The sequence below is a fragment of the Hyposmocoma kahamanoa genome, unplaced genomic scaffold (genome assembly GCF_003589595.1).
Source record: "Hyposmocoma kahamanoa isolate Upper Pololo Valley unplaced genomic scaffold, ASM358959v1 65, whole genome shotgun sequence".
Lineage (NCBI taxonomy): Eukaryota > Metazoa > Arthropoda > Insecta > Lepidoptera > Cosmopterigidae > Hyposmocoma > Hyposmocoma kahamanoa.
The window spans coordinates 6,186,978-6,204,261 of record NW_020653853.1 but is presented as its reverse complement, the minus strand read 5'-3'; the positions used below and the strand labels follow the sequence as shown (position 1 = coordinate 6,204,261).

General features: G+C 37.3%; 1 protein-coding gene across 12 annotated transcripts in view; it reads left to right on the top strand.

Annotated features, from left to right (window-relative positions):
* The window catches only part of LOC113231582 (kinesin-like protein unc-104), a 72,208-nt gene that overhangs the window by 45,572 nt on the left and 9,352 nt on the right, over positions 1-17,284 (top strand). For 7 of the 12 annotated variants that reach the window (XM_026465941.1, XM_026465945.1, XM_026465936.1 and 4 more), the window contains 13 exons: positions 1,116-1,313; positions 3,223-3,360; positions 3,969-4,099; positions 4,908-5,078; positions 6,396-6,582; positions 7,459-7,549; positions 8,364-8,462; positions 8,651-8,860; positions 9,840-9,978; positions 10,473-10,593; positions 11,258-11,360; positions 13,359-13,533; positions 14,176-14,288. In XM_026465941.1, coding sequence (XP_026321726.1) covers positions 1,116-1,313; positions 3,223-3,360; positions 3,969-4,099; positions 4,908-5,078; positions 6,396-6,582; positions 7,459-7,549; positions 8,364-8,462; positions 8,651-8,860; positions 9,840-9,978; positions 10,473-10,593; positions 11,258-11,360; positions 13,359-13,533; positions 14,176-14,288 — 1,876 coding nt within the window. The remainder of the gene's footprint in view (positions 1-1,115; positions 1,314-3,222; positions 3,361-3,968; positions 4,100-4,907; positions 5,079-6,395; positions 6,583-7,458; positions 7,550-8,363; positions 8,463-8,650; positions 8,861-9,839; positions 9,979-10,472; positions 10,594-11,257; positions 11,361-13,358; positions 13,534-14,175; positions 14,289-17,284) is intronic. The other 5 variants (XM_026465947.1, XM_026465946.1, XM_026465944.1 and 2 more) reach the window with 2 other exon arrangements.

The following is a 17,284-nucleotide window of genomic DNA, read 5'->3' as shown; positions in this document are numbered from 1 at the left end:
CTTCATCTCAGCGACATATCTAGCTGGTGCACCAGCCCCAAGCCCCAAGCCCAGTTAGATACCTTTACAGACAACTTGGTAAAGGTATCTAACTGGGTTGTGTATCTATGAGGGGCGTGTATTGCGTCTGACACGGTATGCTAGAAGACGTCGGTTCGAATCCGGCCGGATCGAAGGAATGTTTTCTAAGGTTTCGATCTTTGTATTAATAATTATAACAGAATCAGTTCTTTATTCAAACGTATTTTATATAAGATTGTTCTAAAACAGATAATTAATTCAAACGTAATCTTGATATTCATTTTGTTTGTTTATATAATTTATTTTGACTTTTTTATGTCCAAATATCAAGTAAATAATTGATTAGTTTTCATTTCGTCACGATCGTTTATTTTTGTTGCCTGTGTTGTATTTTATGCGTTTTTTTTTCATATGAATAAACTGTCCCCTTACGTTGAAATAAAAGAGATTTTGCTATTGCAGTGTCGAAAATACTTATGTATATTTGTAGTCTACAAGATATGAACATAAATGTTAATAAAAGCATATTATATTTTATATACCTACCTATAAATGTAAATTTGTATATGAAGTATTAGTAGAACAAAACAGGTAAGTAGTTTTCTACTTTAGGTCTAAAATTTATGTCTAGATTGTGTTTTTATATATTGTTAGAGCTTATTTTAGTTGCTGCTTGTTTTTATTATTTTTCATTTTCAATCAGCCATCATCCTATTTTTTAACATCATTTTTTAAATCTAGAAGTAGGTTTATGATAAGAACATTCAACGCAAACCTTTTTAAGTATTTAGAACATTTTTATAAATGTAGATTTACTTCAGTCTTTATGTACGTAACTTAGTATATGTATGTCTAACTAAACAGTTAGATATTTCTTATAACGCCATTCCGTTCACGCTACCTGAGGATAATAATGAGAAGGCTAACGAAAAGATACGCGCTTTATTTTAAGATGGAATTATTCAACTCTATATTTTTTCGATTGATTTGAATGTTCTCATCAAGGTTTTCCCCAAAACTACTAGTGGTGTTACGTAGGCGTTAAGTGATAGGTCCAGTAGGGTCGTAGGGCTACATGGCGGGCATTGTTGTAGCCACCGCCTGGAGCTGATGCGCCAGATTTACAACATGAACGAGAGCGCGTACCCTGAAGACGAGGAGCCTCCTCCTCTACTGGTCCTCGCTCCTCCTCCCGCGGTGCTGGCGCAACAGCAACAGCAGGATATCCTGCAGTGCATTTCGGCGTGTGCGCAACAGACGCGGCTATCACTGGCCAATCTGCTGCCTTCGAGGTTTGTGCCACCTCGCTGATACGCTGCTGCCAGAAACAAACTAGTCGGCTTAGGGCCTGAGCCCTTTTCCTATCACGCGGGAGCTCCGTGTATTTTTGCCGAGTCGTTATGGGTCCTTCGAGACGTATATTCGGACGAGGTACTTCAATTGATTTGACGACGATTACGACTACTACGACTTCTGGAGTGACAGTTGCCACATTCATCAAGCGGCCTAAATATATCTAAAGTGAAACAGAATGACTTCTTTGTTTCTGCCATCATTAAGAGCACAATGGGACTCCCCCCCTAAACTCGTCCACGCTTCCATGTAGCTTAACCTCGATTCGTTATCCTCATTTGTATATGTAAATGTTGTAAACTTATAATGCTTTTACCTTGACCTGTTGTCATGTAGTTAGTTTGTTCACATCATCCAGAATTTTATTCGTTGTGCTACGTTCTTATATAGCACCACAATTGAAACATTGTATTGCACAAATTCCTAATCCAATGAAGGCATCGATGGAAACCTGCTCTGCGCTGATTATTCGCATTGCATTACGAAAGTTTTGAACTGCGTTATTGCTGTACAATTATGCTTGCTATCAGACATGGCTTAAGTTGAAGTTCAATGCCCTTGTAAGGCCTGAAATATTGTCAGCTATAATGTGTTTTTGCAAGTTTGTGCCTTTGATGTAGTAAAACGTACCTAATTATAGTTTAGTACTTTAAATATGCAATGTCACCTATGCCTTAAAGAACAATGGCGAACTCCCATACAAAATTTTGTCAACATAATGTGGACCTAATCTATACGTATGTACTGAATTGTTTTCTATGGTGGCTAGCTGTCGCTCAACGTTCAGAAACTAAGAAACTGACAGCTGTAGATTGTTGTAGGCCGTCCGGTTACATATTAATTAGTCATTTGAGTTTCTTTAAAATATGTATTTATTTCCAGACTTAACTACGCCTCTATTATAATTTTAAAAAATCTAATGAATTTATTTTATTCAAACTTGTTATATATGACATTTGAATACGCTAAAGAATTATTTTAACTATAATTAATTTCGCCATTGTTCTTTACATTGCCGCGTAACCATAGCATAATTTACTTTATGTCAATTGTGTAACGTACAAACTAGATACGAGACGGCAGCTGCGGATTCCCGAGACTGGGCGTGAATTCTCCGGAAGACGCACATCCATTTTTGGACTCGTTTCTACTTTACACGTTGACACAAAGTTCACTATGCTACGGCTACAAAAATTAGCTTCTATGTAAATTGAGCCCTATAATGAACGTCTACCCTCCTTGTCATAACTAATGCATTTGAATTTTGGTGATTGTCGAGGTATTGGCACCTACTGCTTTTAAAAAACATCAATTACGATGATTTTGATATTAAAAACCGCTTTTATGGAGTTTTATGAGCTTATGCGGAAGGCATATTTACATACGCGCCTACTACGCGTATACGCGCCGTAGACGCGCTGTAGTCGCGCGATTCGATAAGAGATAGTTTATTAATTACAGTTAGTTTTTGAAATGAAGCAACTACATGAAATTCAAAGTGTAAACTCCAGTGGTGTATATAAGCTTCTTGCTTGCAACGAGATGTTTAAGCGCGTTGGAATTGAGTCACTACAGTGCGGTGCGTATACCTGTATCTGTCTGTCTGTAGACAGATGCGTTCGTGAAACGCGCGTCGTCGGTGTGTATAAAATAAACCGTGCGCATAGGCCCTTAGATCTCGTTTAACTGATTCCAGACATGTTAATAACTCAATTTCGCTAAAAAATGTTGATTACGTTACTTATGATGAGGGCACTATTACTTTTATGCAGAAAGTCCATTAGAATTTCTGATGAACCAAACGGAGAAAATCTCGACGTCAGACTCAAGTACGATGTTTGTTTACAGACAACGCCTCGAGCTAATGCGCGAGATGTACCACAACGAGGCGGAGCTCTCTCCCACCTCGCCCGATCACAACATCGAGTCCGTCACCGGCGGAGACCCTTTCTACGATAGATTTCCCTGGTTCCGTCTAGTGGGAAGGTAAATCTTACTTTTTTGCTTAAACAATTGTAGCTTTAAGGTTAAGTTATCCTGTTTATAGAGATGTGTTTACCCGATAACGTCTTTCTAAGGGCCAGCGCAAACTGGGGAACCGGAAGGCTGAGACCATTAAATTTATCGATGTATATTTTATCCTATTTCAATTGAAATAAGATATAAATTTCAATGCTCTCAAAGGTCGGTATGCGACGGAATCCACCGATATGCGCAGGAATCCACCTGTAGTCGCAGGAATCCACCTGTATGCGCCGGAACCAACCGGTATGCAATGAAATCCACCGGTATGCAATGAGATCCATCGGTATGCAAATCCGAGCGACTGGTGGCATGTCGGTGGATGCCGCGACAATCCAATGCACTCAGTGAATATCCCTTATCAGTGTGCAAAAGATATTCTTCTAAACCCCCCCGCGCCATCCGCCGGTTTGCGCTGGCTGGAATAGTTTCAATCCCATGGTCTCTGTATTCTCAAGGAATACGATATAATTATCTTACTTGTCTGGTTAAATGAGAAACACCTACAAGCCATTATTTTGTGCTCAATTAAACGTGTCATTTGTTGATTTATTTTGTTTTTCTCTGAACAGGAGCTTCGTATACCTGTCGAACCTGTTGTATCCGGTTCCGCTCATTCACAAGGTCGCCATCGTGAATGAGAAAGGAGACGTGAAAGGTTACCTGCGCGTAGCTGTACAGGCTGTCATCGACGCTGAAAAGAGTGAGTACCTGTCGAATTTTTAGCATACTCGTAATCCACTTAATTACTATATATTAAGAAGTCAATTACGCAGCGACGCTATAAATATGAAAATGTACGCAATTATTACAATTTACAAAATTAAAATAAATTTATTTTAATTTACAAAAGTATCACTTTTGTATGAAACTGTATTTATTTTCACACATTTAAACAATAATAATTTGAAATTTACCATGAGCTTTTCGTTAAAGGAAAACATCGTGATGAAACCTACACACATCTTCAGAACAATTTAATTAAGTATATAAAGTTCTACAGGAGATGAGGGTTTGTGTCCAGCAGTGGGCAGACTATTATATCGATGACTTTCTAGAATAGTGACCTCTCTCAAAATTAATTAATTAATTAATTAGTCAGGAATTTGCTTTAAAAACATCTGAAGCATATCTAACGTACAAAGCCGACGAATCACACAGGGGCACATGTTGTCACTTGTTTATTTTAATAAGAAGCTCGGTGTTTTTTTACAATATAATTTAGTACATTCTGAATGCGGTTGTGTTATAAAGAGAAATGTGAACTATTTCGGTTTATGTCACTATTTTTTAAACCTTTAGACTATATGCTACATATTATTTTTAGTATAATATAGGCCTATAGGTTAACACTGTCATTATTTATTATATCATATATATTATAAAAAAAATATTATAAATTGAATATTTTGACATTGGCACTTTTGCGTTTATTTCGCTTTTTTCGTCCGATGTCGTAACTTGTAAAAGAATTAAATTAAACAAGTAGAAAACCTCCCATAAAATTGTAGACAATGGCGAGTTCGCAGCGGGCGTGAAGCAGTCGGCGAAGATCTCGTTCGACGAGGACGTGGCGCCGACGCGGTCCAGGCTCAAGGCACTGGCGAGCGTCGACAAGAACAACATGATGAACCTTGAAGACCGCATTGGGGAAATGCCCGATTCAAATATTAAGATAGAAGGTGTGTAATGCATGCTATGAAAGCAGTCGTTTAATTTCTTTGATTGAAAGTTATACCAGTCACCAGGATTGTCAAATCCTTCTGCAACATCTAGGCAGATCTTGGTGCTAGCGAAATAATTATGAAAAGTTAGGTGGCATAAAGAAGCAAGTATCAAATCAGTTTAAATAAGTATTCCAATTACAATATAATCAGCAGTGGTAGGAATAGGCTGTTCCAAATGAGTAGATTTTTGTTATGATACAAAGTGACAGGACTGGCGAACGTAACTGGAGTTAAGCGTGAGACGTACGTTTACAAGTCTCATGTGCCTGTAATTTCACTTACCCTGCTAAACTGCTTGGCGTCAGAAATAGGTAAGGTGGCAGTACTTCCCTGGACGAACTCTTTCACAAGAAGCTACAAAACAACATAATAGTGTTGCTTCTGATTTTCGAATTCCTGAAAAAAAAAAAATATGAAAAGATAGTTATCTGTTGCAATTTTTACATGGCGCCATTAGAATTACAGTAAAATCCAATTTCAGCTTCATAGTGAGTACTGTATCCAACGATGCAGTAAAACTATTTCCGGAAATCCGGAATTTGAAAATATTACATTATTGCAAAGGCCGGGAAGTAAAGGATTGAAGGACGAGTATGAGTTACAAAGCTGAACACCGCAAGTGCTTGAATACAAGTAAATTATTCCATGTTCCCGCCGAGGTATATATAGTGCTTTTCTCAAACAATGCTAGGAAATACAGACTAAAGAAATTTTAATTTACTGGCACTGATGGTAGGTATTTGGCTGTATGACTGTTTTCTTTAGTCTGTTTACACAGCTCTTTATTAGTAGATATATTAAGAAGTTTAGAGCAGCGGACAATAATGTATTTTCATACCTATTTTGGCCCAGGCCAGCAAAGAGTTGCACGCTCCATAAATGACAGACTTTATGGGTTCTTTTTGTGAAAGTAATGCGAACCTTTTCGAACATGTTTGAGAAAAAGTATTATATTTAGACATTTATCTGCTCCTTTGGAACAGTCTGTTTAGCCATTGATAACTGACCAACCAACGACTTATTAATTTCTACCTACCACCACCATGGTACATAGTCTTATTATACATTACTTATACATTAGTCAATTAAAAAAATATTATATACTAATCTATAATAATAATAAAAAATATTATATAATAATCGTCGTTCCTATTTTGAATTACTCAGTCAGTATCTAAAATTAAAAAAAAACCGTTTAATACTTTTCTTAAGAATAATATTGCGTTTATGAAAATCGATAGATTCATTTAAATGTATTTTATTCTTATACAGAATTAGGTGCAGTGGAGTGCGACGCGGATGCAGATAGCGGACGCGGCGATAGCTCGCTCGCGTCAGAGCTGAAGGACGAAGAACTACCAGAACACTTGACTTTGGGCCGCGAATTTACGTTCCGTGTCACCGTGCTACAGGCGCATGCCGTCTCCACTGACTATGCCGACGTATTCTGCCAGTTCAAGTTAGTATTAATGTTGAAAGTATTGTTTATTATAACTAAAGTAAAGTTCGCAGTATTAAGCAACTTCGGTAATTATAATTTTTCATGAAGCTGCGTTGACGGCCTATCACGGCTACATTTCATCCGTGCTCAGCTACGGTCTCGTACTATGGGGCAACTCAGTAGTCTTAGAAAGAGCGTTTAAAGGGCAAGAAGTGTATTCGAGCAATTTGCGGTGCGTGGTTCGATGACAGTTGCAAACCGCTGTTCAAAAGGCTAAACATACTGCCTTTGCCACGCATGTACATTAGGGATATTTGCGTATTTGTCAACTCTCATCCTCAATATTTTAAAACACATGTTGGAGTCATTCAAAGGCAAACTAGAGCAAAAATTATGAATCTTCTATACCAACCTCGTTGCCATAAATTAATTTATAAGAATAACTGATTCAACATGTGTATTTATTTCATGTGTAATTATTTATAATAAATTACCAAACGAAATGAAATTGTTACAAGGACATACTTTTAAATTACAATTGACAAAATGGTTTTTGACACATTGCTTCTATAGTAATAAAGAATACTTAGAATATACAAATTCATTACTTCAGAGACTAAACATTAAATCCCATTAATATTTGCACATCTGCTTGCAGGTTGAATACAATGTACCTAATTTTACTAAAGACCTATATAATTATTGTATTCTATTCGTCTCGCAATTACAATTTCAAGTCTATTACAATCAAAAAGGTGCACCAGAATCACGTTAGGCACTTAGCACTCTACTCATCACTTTTATAATTACGCAAATTATACCATAATTGTTGTCATCTTAAATCTAAAGTTGTGATGGATCGTGGATGTTAATTTTCTACACATTTTTTTACAGCTTCCTTCATCGTAACGAAGATGCATTCTCTACAGAGCCTGTCAAGAACGCCGGGAAGAACACACCGCTTGGCTTTTATCACGTACAGAATGTAAGTCACAAAAGAAAAAAAATTGTTTCCTTGATTATATTGGACTAGGCGTATTTCTCCTTCTCTTGAGTGTTTCTCCAATTTTGGAAGGTTGGCCACCAATTCTGCCATCGTGAGGTGTAATTAGTTCCCTGAGCACGCGACTCACATCCATTTTATAATGTTATCAAGCCGGGGTGGCTTTTTTTACGGCCCATTTTCCTACTTCACTTCCTTCATTTCTTATTTTGTAACGATACAAATACCACAAGGTATAACCATTTTATTTTAAATTAACATTCTTGGATAATTCACACCCTTGCTGTTATAAAGCCACATCTGCAAAATGATAACTTTTCAGGAGAGAGGTCTGTAGATTTATCGAAGAAATTGTTTCCGTGGTCGAAGGGCTTGCACGCCGGTTTTCGGTGTCGAAATCACTGAGGTTCCAGGTTCGAACCCCGGCCGGATCAATTTAGAAAAACTAACTTTTCTATATTTCGGGTCTAGGTGTTTATGTGTGTCGTCGTTGTTTCCAATTTCCATAGCACAGGTGCTTTAGGTATGTACCTTGGAACAACGTATGTGATGTTGTCTAATATTTTAAAAAAAATGGTAAAAAGAAAATTTATTTAAGATTGCATTATATCATTATACGATTTCTTATATGGAAATTAAATTCTTTTTTTGGATCTAATTTTGGATTGTTTGATAAAACAATTATTACGTACGCAATTTAGATTTAAAAAAATAATTTTTCTTTAAATTTTTAGCAATCGAAATTCGAAATCGAAAAACTGAGAACTCGATATTTATTATTTCCTTTTGTTCGCAGATCACAGTTCCGATAACAAAATCATTTGTCGAATATATAAAAACACAACCGATTGTTTTCGAAGTCTTCGGACACTACCAGCAACATCCTCTTCATAAGGTACATACATTACTAGTTGTTCTATCAATTATTTTTTAGAATACGAACTCGAAAAATCTTTTTATTTCTTAATATCAATGTTAACGTTGGACGAAAACACCGACCAAAACGCTTATCAGAAAGGGTTCATGAAATGATTTTTTTTTCTAATTTGTTCGACCACAGAATACTCAACGTTCTGTTGACAGGACGCCAAACAAGATGGCGTTGTAGGTCGCACGCCGCCCCGTCGCATGCTGCCGCCCAGCATCCCGATCTCCGCGCCCGTACGCAGTCCTAAATGGGGAGCCGCCGCCGTGGCACCACCTTGCTGCTCCTCGCATCTGCACTCCAAACACGACCTTCTTGTTTGGTTCGAGATTTGCGAACTCGCACCCAACGGAGAATATGTGCCAGCGGTAAGTGACTTTGATAGATGTTTTATTACCACGCACATTTTTTACGCAAATATAGTCACGTGTGATGAGAGGAACTTACTTCATTTTGAGTCAAATGTTTTGTGCTCTAGGAAGAATAGATATAGTTTTATAAGAATTTTTAAGTATACTTAACTTGCTTTTATTCTTCGGCTTTATGTTTTAAAAATCATTACGCTAAATTCAATACTTACGATGTATTTAAAACGTACAAATTGTATTAATGAAATTTAACAAAAAACTACCTCCATTATTTGTAGACTACGCCTTGGTCACGTGACAACTCCTGCCCACCTGTTCAAACTCAAAATTGTTCCTGACCCTGCATGCTCATGCGGGGCCTATGGGGATCTAGATCATATCTTCTCGTGCCCCTCAATTGACCACAATACTTTCATATCCGAACTCCTGGCAATCAGTGTCCCACTCCCCACCTCCATAACAAGTTTATTATATTTATGCAACAAAGGTGATTACAATATTGTGGCCTTATTTATTGAAAATAATAATATCAAGCTTTAATATGTATGCCGCTATATAATAGCTACCCACCTTCCCAATCCTTTTTCATCTAAATTCCGTACCTCTTCCATAATCTGTAATTCTGCTTTCAAAACACTTTCATTAGCTAAATGCAAAGGCAAACTAATATAAAATGTTCTCAAGATTCCAGAACTGTCAAATTTGTTTTTCCTGCCTTTTGGATTTGGAACATCGTAGCGACATTATTATCTTTAAAATAGTTTAAACTAATTTGATTGTCTGTTTTATCGACTGTAGTGCTAACTTAAAACCTATGACTTAAGGCCTTCAAGTCCCTCTTCCTCTTACCCCACCTCACTCCTTTACGTAATACATTCTTTTTTTGACATTCAGTCCCTTATTCAAGTATTTAGTTTTGACACTTCAAAACATGCCATGATTAGAATGTTATGACAATATTAAAACTCGTCATTTGCAGGTGGTGGAGCACAGTGACGACCTGCCCTGTCGCGGCCTGTTCGTCTTGCACCAAGGCATCCAGCGCCGAATCCGCATCACGATCCTCCACGAACCCTCGCAGAACCTCGTCTGGAGCGATGTCCGTGAGCTGGTTGTTGGTACGTATACTATAACTGTCCAGTGTATTTCAGATCGAATACAACAATGTACATATCATATTTTGACTACATAAATGTCTAGCCTATAGGTATGGAAACCTACTGTTGAAATAGTCTCGAAAGTTTCAATAATTTTTCCCGGAATGCGGAAATGGAGCGAAACTGAAAACCCCTATTTAATAAACCATTAAAGTCATGCTAAAACAGCTAGGTTGAATTGACCAAACAAATACAACAATGGATGTGTTCGTAAACTATTTAGGATTTATAGTAACATATCAAAAAATCTCAACATACTTAATAGTAACAAAAATTGTCTCAAAAGCAAAAGTTATTTATAGTCTGCAAGACTGTGTAAAATGACAGTCCATTGTTAAAAGTGTTGCCCGCTTGCGAGCAGCTAGTGGTTGCAGTCGATATTCTATCGACTATCGACTAAATATTGGTCACACAAGTTCATTTGAATTGGTGAATTAATGTGTTCTTTTGTGCAGGCCGGATTCGCAACACTCCAGAGGCCAACGAAGACACAACAGACGGCGACGAAGACGGCGCACTGTCACTCGGCTTGTTCCCCGGAGAACGACCTACGCTTGATGACAGGGCTGTATTCAGGTACGAGGCAACATGACAGTCATATTTATGTATTATTTCGAAATTACAGTTTTAAAGTAGTATACTGAAAGCAAAACAGTTTTATATGCCATATTAAAAAACTAAAACAGTAGTCATTTGTAGACCGTTACTTTCGTAATTTGGTTATTTGGTACCAGGAACTATACTAATATTTAACTTATAATTAAATTTTAGGTTGTGTTTTTGTATTGACATTGTTTATCTTTTTTTTTCTGCTATGTTGAAAAATATGATAATGCTGTGTGCGCCGCTATTAATGGATTGCAGATGTATTTTCTATTTGCCATGCATTACGTTTAATTTATCAATATGAATTTGTATTCTCTAGTTGTGCCAATAAATAAATAAATAAATAAATAAAATACAAGGGATATATAGTACAAAGGACATATAGTTCATGCTATTTTTTGATATCGTTACAAAAATTCACTTCTATCCCGTCCCGCGGCAATGTAAACTGAACCTTATTTTTATGCCAAGACGTCGGGTCCGCGCTAAAAAGTGTCCGAACTTATAGAGCGTTAAAATCGTATACAGAGCGTCATTCACGCTTTAGTCTTCGTTTGTTCGACTGACAACGAAGCAAGCAAAATTAGACAGTACTGGGAGCTTATTAAATATTTGAAATAATTGTATTGCGCAGATTCGAAGCAGCCTGGGACAGCAGCTTGCACGGGTCACCGATGCTGAACAGGGTCAGCCAGAACGGAGAAGTTGTCTACATCACACTGAGTGCTTATCTTGAGGTATGCATTACAATTTATTGTTTATTTAGCCAAGTGCAATCAATTACGTCATCGACAGGATAGCGGCTGCGCCATTGTTTGTGAAAGCCTGACTAAGTATTCCTTAAATAATGTGATGAAGAAGATAGGCGGTAGCCCTTAAAGAACTTCCAAGACTGTATTGGTGTTACTATATACATTTTGACCTTTGTCTAAGTGAATAAAAAACAGCCAATATTTGTGTTGGCATTTTCAATAACACAAGTCAAGAAACAAAACATTGCAGGCAGCCAATTTCTCATTACCTAATATTTCGAGCAATTCCTTTGAAGGTCACTTCTCTGTCGTTTCTCCATAACCAGGTAGGTTAGGTCACTTCACGAGACTGGTCCAGGTATTCGTACACTATACCAAGTGTGATCATGGGCCAATTCAAGACGATTGTTAATCTTCGTACTACAGATTATAATTCTGAAAAAGGTCTAAATTCCGTCTTACATCTAGAAGGTTTGGGAATATTTATATTATCTAAATGACGGTGTATATCAATTAATTCCTCTTTAATATGAAACATAAGTGGTCAACAGACCACACACATTTTGTTCCTTGTAATATAATTGAACTATTAATTATGAGCCAAAATTATTTTCTGAACTTAAACAAATATGCGTATCAATAAATGGCTTGTTACAAACTAATTTAAACACTAACGCTTGCTAAAAAGGGTAGATAGCGCTTATACTAAACAAAATAACAGAATAGCCGACAGTGTCCAAACCTGTGCAATAAGCGCCATCTAGTTGATTTGTTTGTTATGACTAGAAATTGAGCAGCTTTGATAAATTGCAACTCGTCAATGTAAAAAAAAAATAGTATTAAGGAGGTGGGGAAATGAAAAATGAGACGGGCAGCGTAACGGTTTTTATTTGAAAAAACACAAACAGAAAAATATTCCTCAACTAAAAAGCACCTCTTAAATAGACAATCTAATCAACCCTTTCTCTAAATGGGACAGTGTTACTATTTTACAATTATTATATTTACTATATTCCTCGATCGATATTAATTAATAACAATGATAAACAACGAAATCTAATACTCACCGACATTATTTACAAAGCATCTTCATGTAGTGACAGCGTGACGGATTTAACTATACTGTTTTAGAGCCTGCAATAGGTGTAGGGCTGGTGTAGGTACATGGGGCCGCTAACAATTTATTAGATGAAAGTCATAATCATCATCATCATTCAGCCATACGACGCCCACTGCTGGGCATAGGCCTCCCCCAACGATCTCCACGACGATCGGTCCTGCGCTGCCCGCATCCATCGGCTTCCCGCGACCTCCACCAGATCGTCGGTCCACCTGGTGGAGGGCCTACCCACTGAGCGTCGTCCGGTGCGCGGTCGCCATTGAAGAACCTTTCCGCCCCAACGGCCATCGGTTCTCCTAGCTATGTGCCCCGCCCACTGCCACTTCAGCTGAGCAATTCTTCGAGCTATGTCGGTTACCTTAGTTCTCCTACGGATTTCCTCATTTCTGATTCTAATACGCAGGGAAATACCGAGCATCGCTCTCTCCATTGCCCGCTGAGTGACCTTGAGTCTTCTTTCAAAGTCATAAAAATAATATAAACTACATGAAATAAGTATATTTTAACTCTCCTGTTTAAAATGTACATCCATAACTAAGTTGATTCGTATCATTTTGCGTATCGACTATGAACTGGCAACCGATACTAAATCAATTTTGACAATTTTACAAGATGAAGAAAAGATTTATTTGCATCATTTATATAGCATCTGGTTAGAAGTTAGTACAGGTTGAATTAAATGTATCTGAGATGGAATTTCTTGCAACGTTGCGGAGTATGAAATAGTATGAAATGATATTAAAAAGTGAACTCTTTACAAAATTGAGATAGTACCGGTTGCCATTTCACAGTCGATATGTGGCCTTACTTACACTTACTTATTTCGTGTCATTTCCAATAACGCGCTGCTGCGTGTCGAGCAGGTGGAGAACTGCAGCCGTCCGGCTATAGTCACAAAGGATCTGTCCGTCGTGGTGGTAGGCCGCGATGCGCGTTCGAGCCGCTCGCTGCGCCGCGCGCTCTTCGGTTCGCGAGCCGCAAAGGCTGACCACCTCACTGGGGTATATGAGCTCAGTCTGCACAGGGCGCTTGAACCAGGTTAGTACATGTATTACTGACCTATAACTCAACCTTAGTGAATAATTACGATAATAAACCCCTGAAAAACATGAAACAATTTCCGTCTAATCCAACCTTGACTTTGTTGCATAACGTCACAATCACGATAATTAGTAAATTAAAAAACAAACATAAATATATTAAGATATTATTATATTATATTATAAAGAATTATACATCTAAAGCCAAACTAAAGCCAGAGACTTGGAAGGTCCGGAAGGAGGTGGCATGATGAGCATCAAGCTCATACGCGATTTTGGCTTGTAGCGGCGTTAAATTGCGCTGAATGAAACCCGTGCAGTAGGATAGTAACCGCCGAGGCACAAGAAACCCAAGATCGACACAGCAGCAACACCCGTGACCTTGAATCACTTGAACCGACATTGTCGCCGTCTGCTGTCTGTGAAGTGAGTGAAGAAAAAGAAGCCTAAGCTCAAAATACAACTGGAACCAGATGGGACCTTGATTATCCTTAAATCACTTGAAACGGCATTATCACTTGCTACTGTTCGCCACATACTTAATGGCATACACGTGAACAGTAAGAAGTCGTTCAAGAACATAAAGCTGTAAAAACAAAACTATGTGGCAATAAAATTTACTTTAACCTTTGTTGCGCAGGAGTGCAAAGACGCCAGAGACGAGTTTTGGACACCAGCGGCACGTACGTGCGCGGTGAAGAGAACCTGCACGGTTGGAGGCCGCGCGGAGACTCGCTCATCTTCGATCACCAGGTACCTAACTATATAAAAATTATACGAGTTTCAGTCGTAAAGTGACTGACAATGAAATAACTGAAAATAATCTCCTCATTTAGTTATCAGAATGCCATACGTTTTGGCATTGATTTAAATAGATTGCAATAGATGTCGCTCCTTTGTTTCCGCGTTAGCTTAAAAGTTTATTAGTCTAGTAGTACATATTTGTGTATAATGAATTTATAAATTTGTCTGTAAAATAAATTTTTGTTATAATTATTAATACAAAGATCGAACACTTAGAAAAAATTCCTTCGATCCGGCCGGATTCGAACCGACGTCTTCTAGCAAATAGTATCAGACGCTATACCAACTAAGGCACGGAACGAACCAGCGGACCTCACGAATTTTCCTATGTGCTTGTTGTCGCATCTTTGTAGAGCCATCTATGAGAAATCTATAAAAGTATTTCGTCAACCAGTTAGGTAGTTCTGTTATGTCTTTATCACTGATACAAAAATCGAATTCACACAAAGAAAAATTCCTTCCGATTAGACTGGACTCTAACTAGCTTCTGTAGCCATGTCGAGGCAACATACGCTGATTCGAGTCCTGTCGGATCGCATAAAATTTTCTGTTTTTTCGATCTTTGTATCAATAATAATAATATCTAATGTCTATCTAAAAATGAATATCGCGTTTTAAATTGTTTATTTTTTGTTAGACATGACGTCGAGCTACATCTATTTTCTTATGCGCAACATAATTGTTTTAAAATGCATGACATTTGTCATTAATGAACTCGCGATTTAGTTTGGTAATATTAGCATTAAGAAACTTAGTATGTAATGATGTCAAAGAGAAAGATTAAAGTACACCGATCGACACTACGAAAGGTAAGTTTACAAATAACATTGCTAATTTTAATATTCATTATCACGACGACCTAAAGATCAATTTACGTTTGGTAACGAAATTGTACATAGCATAATGAAGAACTAACTCAAAACTTAAACTTCTGTAACGTGCAATTTTGTTCCACGGCAATGTAAATTAAGCCTAAAAATTGAGTATCATGAAGCATTCACTTGATTTGAGTGAATATATATTATACATACCATTTATACACGAGGTTGCTCGTGTATAAATGGTATGAGCAGACTATCATTGTGATGATAGAGGACGGGCGTGACGTGGATTTGGTCTTTAGTAGTGGGAGGCAAGGATCCCACTGCTTAGAAGCAGAGGGATAAAAATGCTTTTTCACTTCTCATGCTCTAAAAGGAGGTCAATATAGCCTTACGTAGCGGGAGTAATGTGCACCCTTAATCCCTAGGGAGTAAATTACCTAATTTTTTAATTTACTTCGATTGAACAAACTCAAACAGCCGGTAGTACGCTCGGTTTTAGTTCCGAGCCTTTTCCGCATAGACGGTGGCGCCGTATTATTTTCCCGCGCTAGTGCGTTTGTTGTATCTGTCTGGTCTGAAAAATAAAATACGTCGAAATCTTTAGAATTTTGGTTCGTAATTTTGTTGTACAGCGAAAACGACCGAAATATTTATATTTTGCTCGTAATCGAAGTGAAAAGTAAAGTTTTCACCTCGAGATTAAAAGCCAATATAAACCTTCGGAGTAATTGACAGGTATAATATTGGCTTGTTTTAGTCCCTCGAAAAAATATACTATTAAGGACCTATTTACAAGTTGATCGTAACTTTTTAGAATATATTTAATGGCGGTACTTCCCAGGGCTACTTGTATTCGCTATTAGGTGTTTAGTGTACTTGGAAAAATATTTGAGTTACAGGCAAACATGCGGACACTGACAAATACGTTCGTCTACACATGGAAACCAATAAGGAGTTAAAATAATGAATATGCTTATTGTGTGGACTGTTAATTTGCGTATTTGCCTATTTGGCTCCTTTGATGTGCGTCGAGAAATCGACTAGTATCAAATACGTAAATATAAGCCATGTGAAGTGCTGCCATAAGAGCCTATCTATGCACACGTTTTTTACGTGCAAATGACGCGTGATTCAGTAGCAATCAATAAACGTTCGCAAATTCAATGGCGCAATTGCAAAAAATGTTGTGGTTTAGTCGTTTTACATGCGCATAAAATGCGATACAGATGTGCTTTGTGCGTACGTCTTACGCACGTTTTGATACCTCCAATGAACGAACACTACTTCAACTTAATTTTTGGGTCATCTCTTTTAAGTTTCCTTATTTTTTTCACATAATTTGTTTTATTTTATTTTTTTTTATTTTGTTTCTTTATTTTTTTCGTAAAATTCAAGGAACATAATATTAGTAAATAAAATGGGGTTGTTAACATTAAAAACAGACAATGACGACTAATACGGCTTGTATAGCTTTGTACGCGCGTTTGTATCAATACATACGCAACAATCTTTCCTTTCTTAAGCTTTTTGAGCCTCTGCAGCGTGTAAAGCCGTCATCTGCGTTTAAAAAATACTCTGTGTACATAGGCTCTATGAAATGTTGCAATAGAAAAGTCACAATCCTAACTTACTAAACTATGGAAACCTAGGTTTTGCAAGAAAATAATTTTTAAAATAATTTTCTTTTATTTTCCACGCTCGCAGAATCGCTCTTGGCGCAAGTTTCTCTATGATTGGCCGCTACGCGTGCTCGAGCGTCACCAGGTCACAAACTATGTTTCGTAGCTATTTAGTATGCCACTTCACCCATCGATTTGTATATTGCCCAATTGCCCATCCATACTAAATAGCTGTTGAAAAGTATTTTGTGTACCGGTTGTTATTTACTTTTATGTGTTATAGAAGTTGTAGAAGGTTTATTATTTATTTTTATATATTTTACGCTATTCATTCTGCTTATTAGAATACAACACTATTTCATCAAAAAACACAAATACAAACAAACAGATAGCCATACAGACAAGAAAAGAAACTATAATTAACTAGTTGGAAAGCTGCAAGCTTCTGTATCATTATGTTTTATCGCTTTCTATTTATGTCTAAGAAATAGCACGTTTTTTT